General features: G+C 45.1%; 1 protein-coding gene across 3 annotated transcripts; it reads left to right on the forward strand.

The window, feature by feature from the left end:
* The first annotated feature begins 1565 nt into the window (after nucleotides 1–1565).
* LOC142401352 (cationic amino acid transporter 3-like) lies at nucleotides 1566–14587 on the forward strand. 3 transcript variants are annotated; one of them, XM_075486750.1, is made up of 12 exons: nucleotides 1566–1672; nucleotides 8179–8787; nucleotides 8888–9049; nucleotides 9398–9584; nucleotides 9690–9799; nucleotides 10341–10563; nucleotides 10667–10806; nucleotides 11070–11172; nucleotides 11295–11521; nucleotides 11627–11793; nucleotides 11905–12013; nucleotides 12111–14587. In XM_075486750.1, the coding sequence occupies exons 2-12, from the start codon at nucleotides 8421–8423 to the stop codon at nucleotides 12263–12265; spliced, it is 1950 nt and encodes a 649-aa protein (XP_075342865.1). In that variant the 5' UTR covers nucleotides 1566–1672; nucleotides 8179–8420; the 3' UTR covers nucleotides 12266–14587. The 3 variants fall into 3 exon arrangements, with proteins under 3 accessions (XP_075342865.1, XP_075342867.1, XP_075342866.1); XM_075486752.1 differs by lacking the exon at nucleotides 1566–1672 and adding an exon at nucleotides 1810–1888; XM_075486751.1 differs by lacking the exon at nucleotides 1566–1672 and adding an exon at nucleotides 2490–2712.
* Nucleotides 14588–15600: the final 1013 nt, after the last annotated feature.

Consider the following 15600-nt stretch of genomic DNA (forward strand, 5'->3'; position numbering starts at 1 on the left):
TTGTTGTATTTTCTGAGACACCCGGTTGGGATAGCTTGATAAAGTGGAAGTAAATTGAAAGAGCAACCCAAAGCAGTGTGACTGAGCAGGAACAAAAGTGGAGACGAGTGGCTGCTATAGCACCATCAGACAGGGAAGGACAGTCGGAAAGGGAGAAAATACAGATCCATTTACTTCAAGTTACCTCTGGTTAAGTCAAATCTATAGTAAAAAATAATAATAGTAAGAAGGGAGAACCAATAAAACAATTGTTTTGTGTTAGTAATTCACTTTATATTGTACTTTGCAGCACAAAAATCACACAATTAACGCAGTCCAGTTTAATGCAAGTTTAAGTCTGCTGCCACAGACATGCAAGGCCTCATGCACACACAGCAACAAAAAGAATTGGAAGAGCACCATCCCAGCGTTCAAGCGTGGAGGGAGGGAGGGAGAGTAAACTTGGCCATGTGACTGGCATCCTGGAGCCTCTGAAAGGACAAGGGAAGGGAACAGTGACATGATCAGCGCGTGAAGCCTGGCGATGACTCATCATCATAATGGTTCAAGCATATGTTCAAGATATGGCCAAACTGGACAAGGTTTCCGGAAGGTGACTGAGGGTCTGGGAAAAAAACTAAACTCTTACATGTTAAAATTAGAGTGGAACAATCTGGCATAATGTATCATGGTACCCTCAGTAAAGTTCCCAAACTGTAAAGCATCCCAACATGCCAAGGCTCTGCAGTTTCAGTGATGTCTGCGAGCCCGGAGGATAAAAACACCACCCATTCCAGCCTGGTCAGCCTTTTGTCTTCGGGCAACTGATCCAGAGGCCCAGCCACCCCACCGAGGCCATTTCACTCCTCAGAATTCATCCACAAAAGGAATTAAGAACTTATTCATTCTTATATAATATTCATATGTCACAAGGAAGGAAAATACGCCTGTATTTGTGTGTGTGTTTTAAAAGTATTTGGGTTGAATTTGCATCACACAGCAGTGATATTCAGTCCACCTGAAGGGGATTTCACAGAAGACACACACACGTAAGTGTTTTTTCTAAAAGTCACATCGTGTGACACCGCCACCTGCCTGGCTGTATGCTGAGGTCGTTGAGTGCATGTGCACGTGAAGCAAAGTGTTTGACTTTCCGGCCCCCCACTTTTCTTTTTTTTTTCATATTCTGTAAAACAAAGCCCAAGCGGATAGTGTTGAGCCGCCGCCTATACATAGCTCGAAGAGGAAGGAGCGCGCACAGTTTCCATATATGGGTGTAGTTACTACGGTAAACCACGTGCTCACAAAGGCACGTTCACTCCTCTCCGCCAGAGCTAAAGAGTTTTACATTTTACATTTTACACCACTCTGCTCTCCGCCATAGACATCCTATGATAGCCGACGCTGACATTTTGATGCATTTCTCTTCCTCGTCCAAGCCAACCTCTAGCTTCATTGGCTTTATTGACCACTGCGCTGCGGACTTCAGAGGTGGAGACTCTTGTGTCTATACTTCCATTCATGAGTGGAAAGCTCCACCTTCCTCTTGCGTCAGTTTGTTTGTACACATCCCGCCCCTCACAACTGCTGAAAACCACACACACGCTACAACCAGGCGGGATATTTCATCAGACACCACATACATCGCTGCTGTCTCCCGTCTCTTACTGTTACCGACGAGAGGAAATTAAAGGTAACTACCGCCACACATCCCACCGATACATCCAACTGTTTTCAGATATTTTAATCGAGTTGTTCTAATGACATTTTTCCTCCAGTTGTAACGTTTACTGACGCTGAAGTAGACTGATGCAATCGTCCTCGTGCGTTGTCAGTTGTATTGGCGCTCTGCTCTTAAAGGACATGCCGTTTCTCACATCCATTTGATCATTTGTTTGGGGACCGAAAGGTACGTTACTCGTAGAGATTGTCGATTTTTTTTTTTCACGCTAGTAAACGCTTCGTAAAGGGGCTTAATGTGTCATTTGAGCGGGGAATCAGCTGATGGAGTTGGTACAGCGCGTAATGGAAAACCGACAACAGAGCAGAAACTTGAAACGTGGGGTGAACAATGTGAGGGGAAAAAAACTTTTAAATGGTCTCCTATTTTTTTAAACGCAGCTCTTCTCACTTGTCTTGTTCACACCCTTGGTTTTCAGCTATTGTTTTGGTCTGAAGCGGTTAGCACACCTTGCTACTAGCGAGCGGCTACCAAGGCGTGGGATCACCGGGATGTTGCTTTCATAGTCCCCCAACAGCGCCGAATTTCTGCGTTCCTCTCAGATAAGACCGATCCTGTTGCAAACGGGCACAAATGCCTTTTCTCGTTGTATGCATGATTAAATCAGGTACACCAAGCTTATTAGGACCTACAAAGACTGATGCAATCGGAGACAAAAGGACATTGCTTAATCTGAGAAAAAAGAAAAAGAGTTTTACAGAAGAAAAAGTCATTGGTAATGACGCAACTTTTATTTTCAACGTTTAAATACGGTGTCTTAGACTTCCAAACACGCAGTAGAAAAAGGCAGCTGTCCAAACTTTATCAGCCCCTCCGCTCCGCCTTTAATGAGTTTAAAGAACGCAATCGCCACTTCTCCTTGGTGCGAGAAAGCAACACGCGAGAGATGAGCACACGGGAGCCACGTAGCAAAGCTGGTGTTTCACTCGGTACCGGGCGGACTTTCACCCAAATGGACAGCTCAACGTCGACCAATATAGTTGGCATTGTTAGTAAGTGTGGATTAATGACGTTTTTTCAGTGATCGCGACCCCGAACAGTGTCGCGTATCATCAATGTGAGCCATCCTTCCGGGTTACAGGAATGCTGTTTGTGTTTAGGGTGTTGCCATGTCGTTGCATCAGCCGTCTCAAAGTCACCACACAATCAAATGTGTTGTACACGACCATGTTTTGTCAAGAGCAGGTATTCGGGGATGTCTGCCACGCTGTAAGCCTGCTTGGCATGGCGGATGAGTGGTTGGATGGAGCAAAGCGGTTAAACATACCTGGCAGCTGCATGCAGCGTTGTTCAACACGAGAAAATGTCACCTGCGGGAACTTTTTGCATATTTTCCACACAGTGAGATACTTCAGATGCAACACGCATACAGCGCAATCTTCTGCTTCTCTTGGTTATTTAAGAACTGTTGGATTGTGTTGTCATCTCAGAGTTTTTGTGTTTTGGCTACCACAGCTTTATGTCCCTGGGGTTACCACTTTACACAAAGTCAGCAGCTCTCATAGAGGCAACCTTTACTTCTGGGTCGTTATGATGGATGTCTGCATCTCACCCATGTAGCTGCATGTAACATCACTGCAGGCAGTGCAGGATCTGCTCGGTGCCTCTCTAAGTTTGTTCCGCCGTTACTGTTTTTTTTTTTTTTTTTTCGTGCACATCTTTATGTTCTGCAGTTTAGGGATCACACCTCGACATGCGTACGTGCCAGACTGGCAGGTCATGCAGCATAGAGGTGCGCTGCTGCTCTTGGGTCTGTTGGTGTACGTGCTGTTGGAAGTGGTCATGGGAAAGTGAACAGGTTCTTCGTGTGTCACATTCCATTTCTCACCGAGGGCACTTTTTGGCAGGAGTGGTGGTGTCCTGCCAGGTGACTTAAAAGGTCGGTCGGTTCAGTCTCAGTGGTCTGTCTGTCCACAGATGCACACAAAGTCCTCATGAGACTGAAGTATGCCTTGCTGTACAATTATACTGACAGACTGTGGTGAACCTTTCCAAAAGCTGTTTGTTTTTTTTTCCCTATTAAATTCTCTTTTGTTTTAACAGTTTTTGCAACTTGTACGTACTTTTTTCAGGCAGGTTTGCACAGTCACATTTACCTGCACTTATGGATGTGCAGCCCTGCAAGGTACTCGACGTGCCGTTTGTTCAGCTGCTGCCCTCCCAGATGGCAGATGTTATCATTAGAAATTATGTGGCAAGTATGGATACAAGAGTTCCCACTTTCTTTTTTTTTTTTTTTTTCTTTTTTTAAATGCACGCTTTGAGTAGAAGAAACGATACAGAGATTATTCTGGCAGGAGAACACGTATACATTTACATTAACGTGTTTACTTGAGGGACAGTATGGTGGTAACACTGTTATCTCACATTATGAGGGTTTTTGTTTTGAACCTGTATCTAAATTAGGGTTGTCTGTGCAGAGTTTATATGTTCCTTTGGTGGCTCCGTGAGTTTTCTTCTCCCGCCATCCAGAGACTTGCACATCAAGTTGATCGATGGTTCCTAACTGGCCACAGTTGTTGGTGTGCTTGGTCGTCTCGGTATGTCACTCGGACAGGATGTACCCCGTCTCGCGCACGCTGCTGCCCCCTTCCTAACACGGGCCTGCGGAGGATGTTTTGAGTGATTTTTCGTTTTCTTGCAGCTTTAGTAAAGTTTTTCGTCTCTTTCCATAACCAGTGAGCAGGGTCGTCGTCAACAGTGGCACTCAAATAAAACCCAAGTGATGTTAAGGTTAGACTGAGGAACAGCAACAAGCTATAATGAGGTTAGCAGGTTTGTTACTTCTGCAAATAATCCTCTTACAGTACGTGGCAGTTGCAGCAATGTTAAGTCAAGTAACAGCACCTTTATCCTGGAAGCCTGTTATAACCGGAGTGCTGCTGGTCCAGGTTGTTGGTTACAGTCTTAGAAGATAATCACTTTAAAAGAAAAAAAAGTAACCGAGCCGTTGTAAACAAAGAAACAGAAATCACACGTTCACACTTGTTTATTTTCGTCCAGAAGTGAAAGTTGCTTTGCCTTTTTTAACAGCAGGAGGAGCGTAAAATGGCGGCAGGTATCATCGTTTCAACACTTGTGTGTGTGTGTGTGTGTGTGTGTGTGTGTGTGAGTGAGAGTTGTGGGGCGGTGGAGTTTGCCAAATGTACTTTTGTCAACCACACCTCTGAAACCTGGAGTGAACCAGCCTCACTTGCACAAACGGCACCCTCGTGAAAACCACAAGGAAAAGATTAGCTGACGTGCCGGAGGTTGCGTCTGCAGCTAAGGCAGCCCGCTCTTAATGAGGCTGCTGTACAGCCAGCAGAGCCTTTTTGTGAGTTTAAAGTAGGAACCGTGTCCAAACGAGTTGCTTTTTTGTTGTCGTTTGTTTTTAGATACCTCCCCATCCTCCATTTTGTATAGTTGCCCTTGAACACCTTTGTCCTCGGTGAAGGCCCGTGGTGTGCTGTGGTGAGGAGATCACAGCAGGCTGGGCACACTTTGGTAATGAATGTTTATTAACACACCATGGACACCCTCAGATCTCACTTCCTGGTGTGCGAGGAGAAAATGCTACTGGAATGTCACACCAGGCGGGGAGTGGGGGCATTTCCACCGTGTACCAGTTTCCCATCAGTCTTCAGACGGATGATTGTTTATTATGGCAGTTGTCGGGCTCTCTGTGTTGTTTGCATTTCATTGTTTGACAGTGTTTGTCTTCATTTCTCGCAACATTTAACTGTACTGGGCAGGATATTCTCTTTTGAACTGTGAAGACTGGAAATGCTTTGGTGTTCGGGTTGTTATTTCTGCGATATTGATAGAATATTGCCATTGTACTGCAACATTGTGAGAGCTTGTACCTGTGTGTTTAAAAAGGAAATGGCTCAAATTAGAGTACAGACTACAGCCAAAACCGTTTTGGTCTTGTTCTGCCTTTTAGAGATTGTTGAACCAAAGAACGGAACCTGTGAGCCTTTTGTGACCTCATTTATGCCTCTTGGCCTTTCCACTGTCACCCGGAAAAAAAAACAAAAAAAAAACCTGGACCTTTTTGCCTGTGTGCTTTATTTGGACTCTAACTTGACACAGACCCACAAACTTAAACACAGATTGAATTGGTGGCACATTTTTGCCCAACCTTGGATCCAGGTGATCCAGACTCGGATGTCCAAACGTTGCCACGCAGTCGGCCTGATCTGATCTGTGCTGCTGGGCTAAGGTTTCACTTGTCTTCTTCACTGACAGAGCGGTGAAGTGACCGATCAGCCTGAAAAGGGAAGGACTCGAGTGTCAATGCATCAGTGGCCCCAGACATGGTGCGGCGTCGCTTTGTTGGCACTCAGGAACCCTGCCGCCCTTCTCCTGAGATCCAGTGTAGCCTTTTTTAGAAAATGTCAGTTTTATCAAGTCAATTTTGGGCTCTCACCCAGAGGAATTTTGCATAGATTTGATAAAAAAAATTTCTTAATCCAATCTATTGTTTTATTATCTTTGTGTATTGCCAAATCCTCCCGCTTGTTCCTCCAATCTCTATCACGAACCTGTCCTCATTGCCTGAAAGGCCAAACTTCAGTCTTTTGATAATCAAAATGCTGATTATTGTATATTGCCTTTTACCTTCAGGGCAACAGAGTTGCATTATTATACAATGTTGTAATTTAACAATTGCCATAGCCCATTTATTACTATGGTAATGATTCCTGAATAGTGTAGGGTTTGCAGATGAGATAAACTTGCAGCGTCCTTGACATTACAAGTAAGCTTGAGCTGGCGTCACAGATCCCGACAGGAGTGTTGCTGTCGATGAGAGTGAGCTGTTACACATTCATCCCATTATCACCCTGCTTGTAAGTTTGAGTTCATTCTCCTGTGATCTCAGAAAGGAAAAGACCCAAAAACACGTACAGTCTGTAAGATGACTGTGTGGGATCCACTTTAACCAAGACAAATGTTGGATTGTTGCTTCCGGACATTCCCGCTCATTCACACAAGCACTTCCTTGTTGTGCATAGCTTTGATTTCACATTTTCTCCTCATAGTCTTCTAAAATTCCCAAAGCTAACTTCATATCGACGTTAATCTGAGCAGGAACTGTTTGAACAAGCACTCGCTCAGCCAGCCGGTCTTAAGAATGAGGGGTTTGTCTCTCCCTAGCCAACAGCTTCCAGTAAGTCACCTCTCATGTGACCACATGTACATGCTAACAATTTCCTTATTTGCATCTACAGATTCAGCCTTGAGTTCTTGAATGGTACTAATGGGTGCAGAATCCGGCAGAACCGGCTGCATCTCACTCAAGCACGCCCTCATAGTAGACCAGCATTCTGTTGGGCGTTTGCTCATGTTCATCACGGCTCACACGTCCATGTCAGTAGCCTCATTCTTTTTTTTTTTTTTTGGGTGTCTCAAGTTATTGATTTGTGTCCTCTTTTGGAAATCTTTCCATTTGTCCTGGCCAGATGTCCTTGGCCTGTTCTGAACTGTTGGTGTGTTTTTCAGGGTTTTTATCATTCGCACCCGCCTGAACTTGACACACCATCGCTACTGACGTAAAACCAAGTGTTGTCGTTGTCCTTGAGTCGAGTTTTTGTCTGTTCTTCTCTTATTCAAACAGTAACACGTGTGGCAATGCTCCACGTTTCAGTTGAGGGAAACTGTGCTAAGAAAACATTTATTTTATTTTCGTACCGGCCATTTTGTCCAACATGTTGTGGATTTAAGGTAAACGCAAGAAACTTGTTCTGAAGACTTTTATCTGTTGCTCCCGGTGCAGCAGGTTCAGCCTATCACACTGCTGGTTCAAGCTGTCCTCCTCTCTCTTGCTGATAGTAGCTTGATTTCACCCACCGCAACCTCTCCGTTTCCCAGGCTTCTCCCCATCCGCTGAGAAAACACCACACCAGAAGTGGAGTGCCCTTTCTTGCGGCGAGGCAGGTGTCGTTTTGTTTTAATAAGGGTGTGTAATATAGCAGGTTTATTTGTAATGGCGTGATTAAGAATAGTTTTGAGCCTAGCGGGGTGGCGTAGGGTTTACTTTGCTCTTCGTAAGGTCTCTCTGTGCCCCACTGAGTCTCATGATGTTACTAAGCTGGAAAAGGTGGAGGTATGAATTCCTGGAAGTTGTGTAACCGATAATGATACAGGTTCTCATATGGTCAAATAGATTATTTTTTCTTTTATTCAAACCTGATGACTGACTATCTTTACCAGCATGTGTGGGGCTACCCGCCATGACAAATCCCACTGATATGTTCTAATCTTGTTTGTGTAGCCCTTCTTGAAGGTTGACCTGTTCTATGAGCATTACTTTTTTTTTTTTTCTCCGTATGAACGCCCTTTTCCTGGAAAGTTTTACTCACTGGAAAGAAAGGATATCATAATCCCTCTGTTGAATTCAAAGTGCGGAGCTGTGAGAAATGTAAGCTTTGGGAATTACTGAAATGGGCCTCTTTTTTTCTTCTGTTTTCTCACAGGTTCTAATCTGCTGCTCCTGCTGTAAAATACTGCGACCACACACCTGCCACTTCCTGTTCTGTGTGCTCAAACCAACGCGCACGCATCAGAGGACCAATTGTAATCGAGTACTTGAACCCCATCTGTCCAAAGCCCTTGTGCAGTCCCAGGTGTTCTGTCTGAAGCGTGTCAGTCACACACACCCACTCACCAAGTATTTAAAACACAGCCTGCTTCTGCGCCCACACACATCACAGCAAACATGGCCAGCAAGCTGTCCAACTTTGGAAGAATCCTGCTGCGTCGCCGGGCGTTGGGCTGTTCTGGTGAAGAGACCCAGTTCGCCCGCTGTTTGTCCACACTGGACCTGATCGCTTTGGGAGTGGGCTCCACGCTGGGCGCTGGAGTTTACGTCCTCGCTGGCGAGGTCGCCCGAGAGAAGGCGGGACCAGCTATCGTCCTCTGCTTCCTCATCGCCGCCCTGTCCTCCATGCTGGCCGGCCTGTGCTACGCTGAATTCGGCGCCCGCGTTCCCAAGACAGGCTCTGCGTACCTTTACAGCTACGTGACGGTTGGAGAAATCTGGGCCTTCATCACAGGGTGGAACCTCATCCTCTCTTATGTCATAGGTGGGCTTCAGCTGCGGAGGAAATGCTGTTGAGCACTTGCAGCTAAAATAAGATCCTGGTGAATCTCGCACACGTTGACACTGTTTTCGTTGCATTTCAGGAACGGCCAGCGTGGCCAGGGCTTGGAGCTCAACCTTCGACAACCTGGTGGAACAAAAGATATCTGGCTTTTTTAAAGCCTCCATGGCAATGAAGGTGCCGGGTGGGGTGCTGGCACAGTACCCCGACCTGTTCGCCCTAATCCTGGTGCTGCTGCTCACTGGTGAGTTTTGCTGTGATGTTACTCAATGCTTAAAGATTCCCCTGCTGCACCTGTTGGGCTGAGCTATTGACGCACCTACAAAAAGCTTTTAGCTAAATGAAACTTCTGACATTTAATGGTGTCTTCTTAGTCATCTGAAATCCGGCAGAACGGAACAGTTGTCACACTGATCTGGCAGCTAACGTGGCATGTCAGTGGCGGTGTTAGGAAGAAATGAATGTAGGATTGGTGTTGCTGGGTGATGGTTTGTTGAAAGTGTTGAAGTATGAAAGTGTCCACCCACATAGCAGGACATGTTGTTATTGTTGCTGATTATGAATTCCGTCTCCTCACTTCTTGCACTTTCAGGGCTTCTGGCCTTCGGTGTGAGTGAGTCTGCGCTGGTGAACAAGATCTTCACAGGCATCAATCTGGTGGTTCTGGGGTTCGTTATTATCTCTGGCTTCGTTAAGGGTGACCCAGCCAATTGGAGCCTCACAGAGCAAGACTACATTAGCTTCCTAAATGACTCCGGGAACAGCAACAAGACGATGACGTGAGTATCTGACAGTGGTCTCTGTTTCTAGAAGAATGTCTAAGTAGGTGAACGGTTTCATCTGCATTCGAGAGCTAAACTGAGTCCCTTTCTTCTGCCGCCCAGGGAGGTATTCGGCGTGGGGGGCTTCGCTCCGTTCGGCCTCACTGGAGTCTTGTCTGGTGCAGCCACTTGCTTCTATGCTTTTGTGGGTTTTGACTGCATCGCCACAACAAGTGAGTGTTTTTATATTTTCATCACAAACAAGGTGGAGAACACATAAACATGAGCGGCAGGTTGATGTTAAAGATATCAGCTCAACTAATGGTTTTTCTAGTTGGGGATGCATCATTCGTATTAAATAGAAATGGACAGATTTGACCACTCACTGATCCAATCAGGCTCTTCATTTAATCTATTAGAGGTTTCTTTTTATGTTCCTTTGCTCCTGGTTTATGTGGAAGTGAATAAATGTAACATGAAGTTTTCTCTAACATGAGAACTTGCTCTCGTAGGCTTGAACAGTCGCAGCTGCACCAATATTTGCTCCGCGCACACGCAGTGGTGGAAGCTGCCTTCCATAACGCTTTTTTGTTGGCTATTATGCAATGTATGACTTTGAGCAGCGCTGGCCTGACGCAGCATTCTTACCCAACTTTGATTGAAATGTGAGCAATGTCACCCACTGCGTCAAGGTCACAGGGGGTCATTCACGTGCAGCTCACGCTCATGCTCCTCTTGTTTCATTTTTTTTTTTCCTCCCTCTTTCTTCTTCAGGCGAAGAGGCAAAGAACCCCATGCGGTCCATCCCCATTGGCATCGTGGCCTCGCTGCTCATCTGCTTCTTCGCCTACTTCGGCGTGTCTGCCGCGCTGACTCTGATGATGCCGTACTACCAGCTGAACACTCAGAGTCCTCTGCCTGAGGCCTTCAGCTACGTCGGCTGGTATCCCGCCAGATACATCGTGGCTGTGGGTTCTCTCTGTGCTCTGTCCACAAGGTGAGGGGGGGGACCCATCTCTGTCATACTGCCACATTTCCACTTACGTAGCAGTGTAAAGGTTGTAATCCACATATAAAGCTCACTGATGACCTGCTCTCAGCCTCCTAGGCTCCATGTTCCCGATGCCCCGTGTTATTTATGCCATGGCAGAAGACGGGCTGCTTTTCCGCGTTCTGTCCAGGATGAACACTCGGACCAAGACCCCTATCCTGGCCACCATTGTTTCAGGCATCGTTGCATGTGAGCTGCTCTCCACTCGCCTTTTTCTCTCACTGCTTTAAGCAGCAGGCTGTTTTTGCTGTGTCACCCTGCTGCTGTTAAATGGTGGTTGATATTTTGCAAGGGTCACAGCTCCATCTCCTGCCTCAGCTCAGTGTGTTCAGGATCAATATCTCTTCCTGAACCAGACAGCAAAAGCAGCAACTCTGATGTTTCTCCTATCCACATTACCCTGTAAACTTGTTTACAGTGTGCCTGTTCTAAACTCTGGTGTCCCCTCACAGCTCTGATGGCCTTTCTGTTCGACCTGGCGGCTTTGGTTGACCTCATGTCTATAGGAACACTGCTGGCATACTCTTTAGTAGCCATCTGTGTGCTAATTCTCAGGTAAGCAGCTTTTTTTATTCTCCACTAAAGTCTCAAGTTGTGATCATGTGTCAAATTCTTTACAGCGTCTGAAGAGCCACAGAAGAAGTTTTACACACTAGTTTTCTCACCTTTCTCCACAGGTATCAGCCAGGCACCCTGAATTCGCCCAGTCAGATGGAGAAGTTGGTGGAGTTGGTGGAAGGGGAGAAGGTGGCCGTCAGTGGAGGAGAGAGTGGCGACGAGTCGACGGAGATGGACGACAAGCCGCTCCGAGAGACCTTCACCCTTAAACTGCTCTTTATTCCAAGTGGAAAAACTCCAACGCACACCTCTGGGAACATCGTCTACATTACCACTGCCATTATTTGTAAGTTTGACCTGGAAAGGGCTACAAATTCCTTGTGCCTTTGGATCGACTGACCTGGTTGTTAGCAGCGTGCTAACACGAGTTCCTCTCCCCTTCTGTCTGCAGCGGCTCTCATCACTGTGCTGTGCATAATCCTGGCTAACTGTCTGCCGCAGCTGTTCGCTGGGCACGCCGGGGTGGTGGTCCCCTGCGTCATTTTAGCTCTGCTCTGCTGTGTCTGCATCATCATCATCTGGAGGCAGCCGGAGAGCAAAGAGGCCCTCACCTTCAAGGTAGATATCAGACCTTCTTGACAGCTGATGTGCCTACTTCTCATGTTTTTTTTTTTTTTTTTTGTTTGTTTGTTTTTTTTTAAGGTTTGAATTTATCTTTGTTTTCTCAAGGTCCCCCTGCTCCCTTGGCTGCCCTTGTTCAGTGTTTTTGTCAACATCTACCTCATGATGCAGCTGGACTGGGGTACATGGTGCCGCTTCACCGTCTGGATGGTTATTGGTGCGTTTGAACGCCACACATCTTGTTGTCATTCCTGGTCCCCTGCACAAATGTAACCGTGTCACAACTCCCTGCTGCTTCTCTCCTCTCCCTCCAGGCTTCATCATCTACTTCTGCTATGGTATTAGGAACAGCACTGAAGCTGGAGGCAGGTCATCCCCACGCAAGTATGAAGCTTCGCTGCAGAACAAGAGTCCGATTTACAAGGGAGCCCCCGACGAGAGCGACGTGGAAGTGGGCAGCAGCCCCTGATACAGGCCGACGCAGACCTAGGGGGCTACTTCATTTGACTTGAAGCGCTGCTCTGGGTTTAAAGGGAGGAGAGGCAGGAAAATGCCACACACATCATACCTCTAACTTGGAGGCTGATTAACTTGATGGCTAGACACTGTGACAGAGCCTTTTTTTGGCTTGTGTTTCCGTTTTTAACCTGTTTGTACTTAGCCTTAGCCCACGGCAGACATTTACCTATAACACATGCTTTGAATGAACTCGACTAACAGAGCACTGTTGTGGTGCTCCTCTTGAAGATGGGTTTTGTGTTATTTGAAGCTGTAAACTGGAACAGTGTTACTCTTTAGCTGTTTATGTGCATTGTTAATTGTACTGAGGCTGTATGTGGAGCCATCTAGCGACTAGAAGTAAGAACTACAGCGTAAATAACCACGAATACCACTTGAGCCAGTGAGTTTACATTTAAGACACTCGGATCATTGAGCGAAACTTCTGCCCAGTAAGAGAGTGACGGCAGTCCCTTCTGGCCGTGTTACAGTAGAACCGACATGTCTAGTTTACTGGTCGGTGGTTTAGTCTACCAGGCTGTCGGTGTGTCAGCATGAACAGACCGAGGCTCTGCAGGTAGTTCAGCATCACCTGGTCGACGCCATGCGTTCAGTGTCTGGAGTTGAAGTACATGCTTTGTGGACCGATTGGATTTTTTTTTAAAACACTATCTCCCTCCCGACCCCCAGAGAACAGCTGTACGCCACATCCTTTAAATTGTATGAAGTCACTCGTAGAACACAACCCACGTTGTTTTAGGAATGCGTGTCGGTCCCAAAAGACAGTTTGTTGCTTCTAATCGTATTTGCCGATATTTTGTGGCCTTTTATTTCCGCCTGCAATCGCAGCCGTGTACTAAAGTCTACACAGCGTCCACCTTTTCCGATTGATTCCGATGAATTTGCCAGCTCCAGGCTTCACTGCCGCCCACTCTTTCCATGGCTGCATGCACATACGTGGCTCTAAAGCTCATTAACCACATCAGGTCAGGTCACGTTGGAAGATTACGAGCATGTAAAACCTAAAACACCCCGAGTGGTGTCATCTTCTGTCAGAAGGACGGGACGATAACCCACCGTAATGCTGGGTTATCCTCTTCTCCTGCTTTACTTCCTTGTGGGGAAAAATGATCTTTTCTTTTGTTTTTCTTCACAAAGGCTCTTGTTTAGTTTCAATTGAAACTTTTTCTTGGCAGTTTCGCCTGTTAAGAATCCCATCACTCTGTTTTTTTTTTTATTGCATTATTTCTGCCTGATAGAACGGTTTGTATTTAAATGTTGATGGTTAGTTTGTTTGGGATCCTTCTTTTTGTGTCATTTTGCCTTTTCTTATCAGTTTCATTCTATCGATCTGCTTTGTAGATGTCGTGCTTCCTCACTTGTACAGTTTTTAGAGCGCTGAACTTGTTGGTCCTGCTTGTGAATTGTTCTTCCCTTTTCCTTTGTTTTCTTTGTTGCAACATTTTGTCGTATAATTGTGATCCTTTCCGACCAAATTGAATTGTTATTTTTGGAAACTGCTTTCCAAAACTAAGACTGACCACTAAAATATTTCTGTAAATTATTTGAAAACATATTTTCACCCCAAGTGTTTGGAGTCAGTATGGTAACTTATTGTTAATATCTTTTTTGTTGTTGTTGTCATTATTATAGTAAAGTGCTTTACTGTAGAGTGTACAGTATTTGGTAAAAACCGAAGCTTTATTTGTATAATGCTGTAAATTATACAAATATACTTTCCTTGAAAAATGACCCTAAATGTAATCTGACTTTTTTTTTTTTTTTTTTTTTTTTTCGTAAATGACATTTGAAGGCATCGATGCTGCTTAACTCTTGTTATAAAAGTCCCCTAAAACATATTTTTAAAATGTAAAAAATTGGGATGTTCTTCCCACCTTGAACACATCTCAAAGAGGTTGAGGAGAAGAGAGATGAAGGTTAGAGATTTGCATTAGGCCAGTTGTTTTTCTTTTCTTTTTTTAGACCATTTGAATCTAAACTGGTGCCTAAAGAACCATCCGTCTGTCTGAGAACGGCACCGGGGCTGGTAGAAGAACTCTGCTCTTACACCTTCAAACTGAACAATGACAGTTCAGCGCTTTTTGCCACTAAATCGTTCCGTAAAGGTTACAGGAACAAAGGTGTGACTCACTGAAGTCATCCCACCCAGCCCTCGTGCCTTTTTCAAAATGGATCACTGTCTCATTAACGGTAACAATCAGTTGTTTCATATCCTGTACATATGGCCATTATGTATCATTTTTTTTTTAAATAAAACAGCAATTCATGCTTATGCCAGTGTGTCTTGCCCACGTCTTTTCTTTTAAAGACTTTTCTGAGCTGGCGCTGCACGCCAGAAGTCTTTCAAGTTTGTCCATGAGTCACTCACTTGGCTATGGCAGGAATGCCACCTTTGTGTATTTGAAAAATGATTCCACTCAGTAGCTGAGCCAAGTGTGGAACTACTTCCTGTTCGAGAAAAGCTTATTTTGTTTGTTTTTAAGTTGGTAGAGCAAATTCAAATGTAATTTAGGGACCATTTAAAGTTTACAATGTTCACACGCTTGTATTTATGTGATACTTTCGCTGAAATATTCACAGATCTTTTTTTTTTTTTATTAATGTTTTCTGCTTTAATGTTCCCACTAAGTACTCTGGTTCATTTTTAAGAACTATGGCTCCTACACAAAAACCAAAAACTGCCCCCAGTCATGTGTGGTGTCCTTGGCTGGATTGAACTGAGGCAGGTCCCACCTCGGAGCTCCTGCTTGTGCCTGGCCACAGCTTGATGTAGTTTGTGTGCAGTGATTAAGCTACTACACTCAGGATTGTGCTGGTATCGAGGACAAAGTCAGTAATAATAAAAAGGTCTTCCTCCAGTGGTGCAAATAGTTTAACTAGTGTAACTGATCAAACCACTGTGAAAGTGGGTGAAACCTTGGGTAGTTTTCCAGGCCCTGAAGTGTTGTATGTGAAATCATAGATGTAGAATTTCAGGCTTTAAACTAAATACATGTCAGTTTCTGAAGCTGATTATTCATCTCATTCCAGTTTCTGTAGAACGATAACACCAAATTACTGGAAATGCAACTCTCTTTACTTATGGTGATTACAGTTATTCACACAGGAAATGTATTCATGTGTTTTTCAGAGAGACACCAAGACAAAGTGAGCACGTCACTGGATGAGTAGAGTGCATGTGCACTGAAAATGGAGTTGATCATACCACACAACACATAGACGATCGATAGTTTTGTGTTCCTACGCAGTGTGGAGACCAATCTGAATCCAGTTCCGTTAATGATC

This window comes from Odontesthes bonariensis, chromosome 16 (assembly GCF_027942865.1).
Source record: "Odontesthes bonariensis isolate fOdoBon6 chromosome 16, fOdoBon6.hap1, whole genome shotgun sequence".
NCBI lineage: Eukaryota > Metazoa > Chordata > Actinopteri > Atheriniformes > Atherinopsidae > Odontesthes > Odontesthes bonariensis.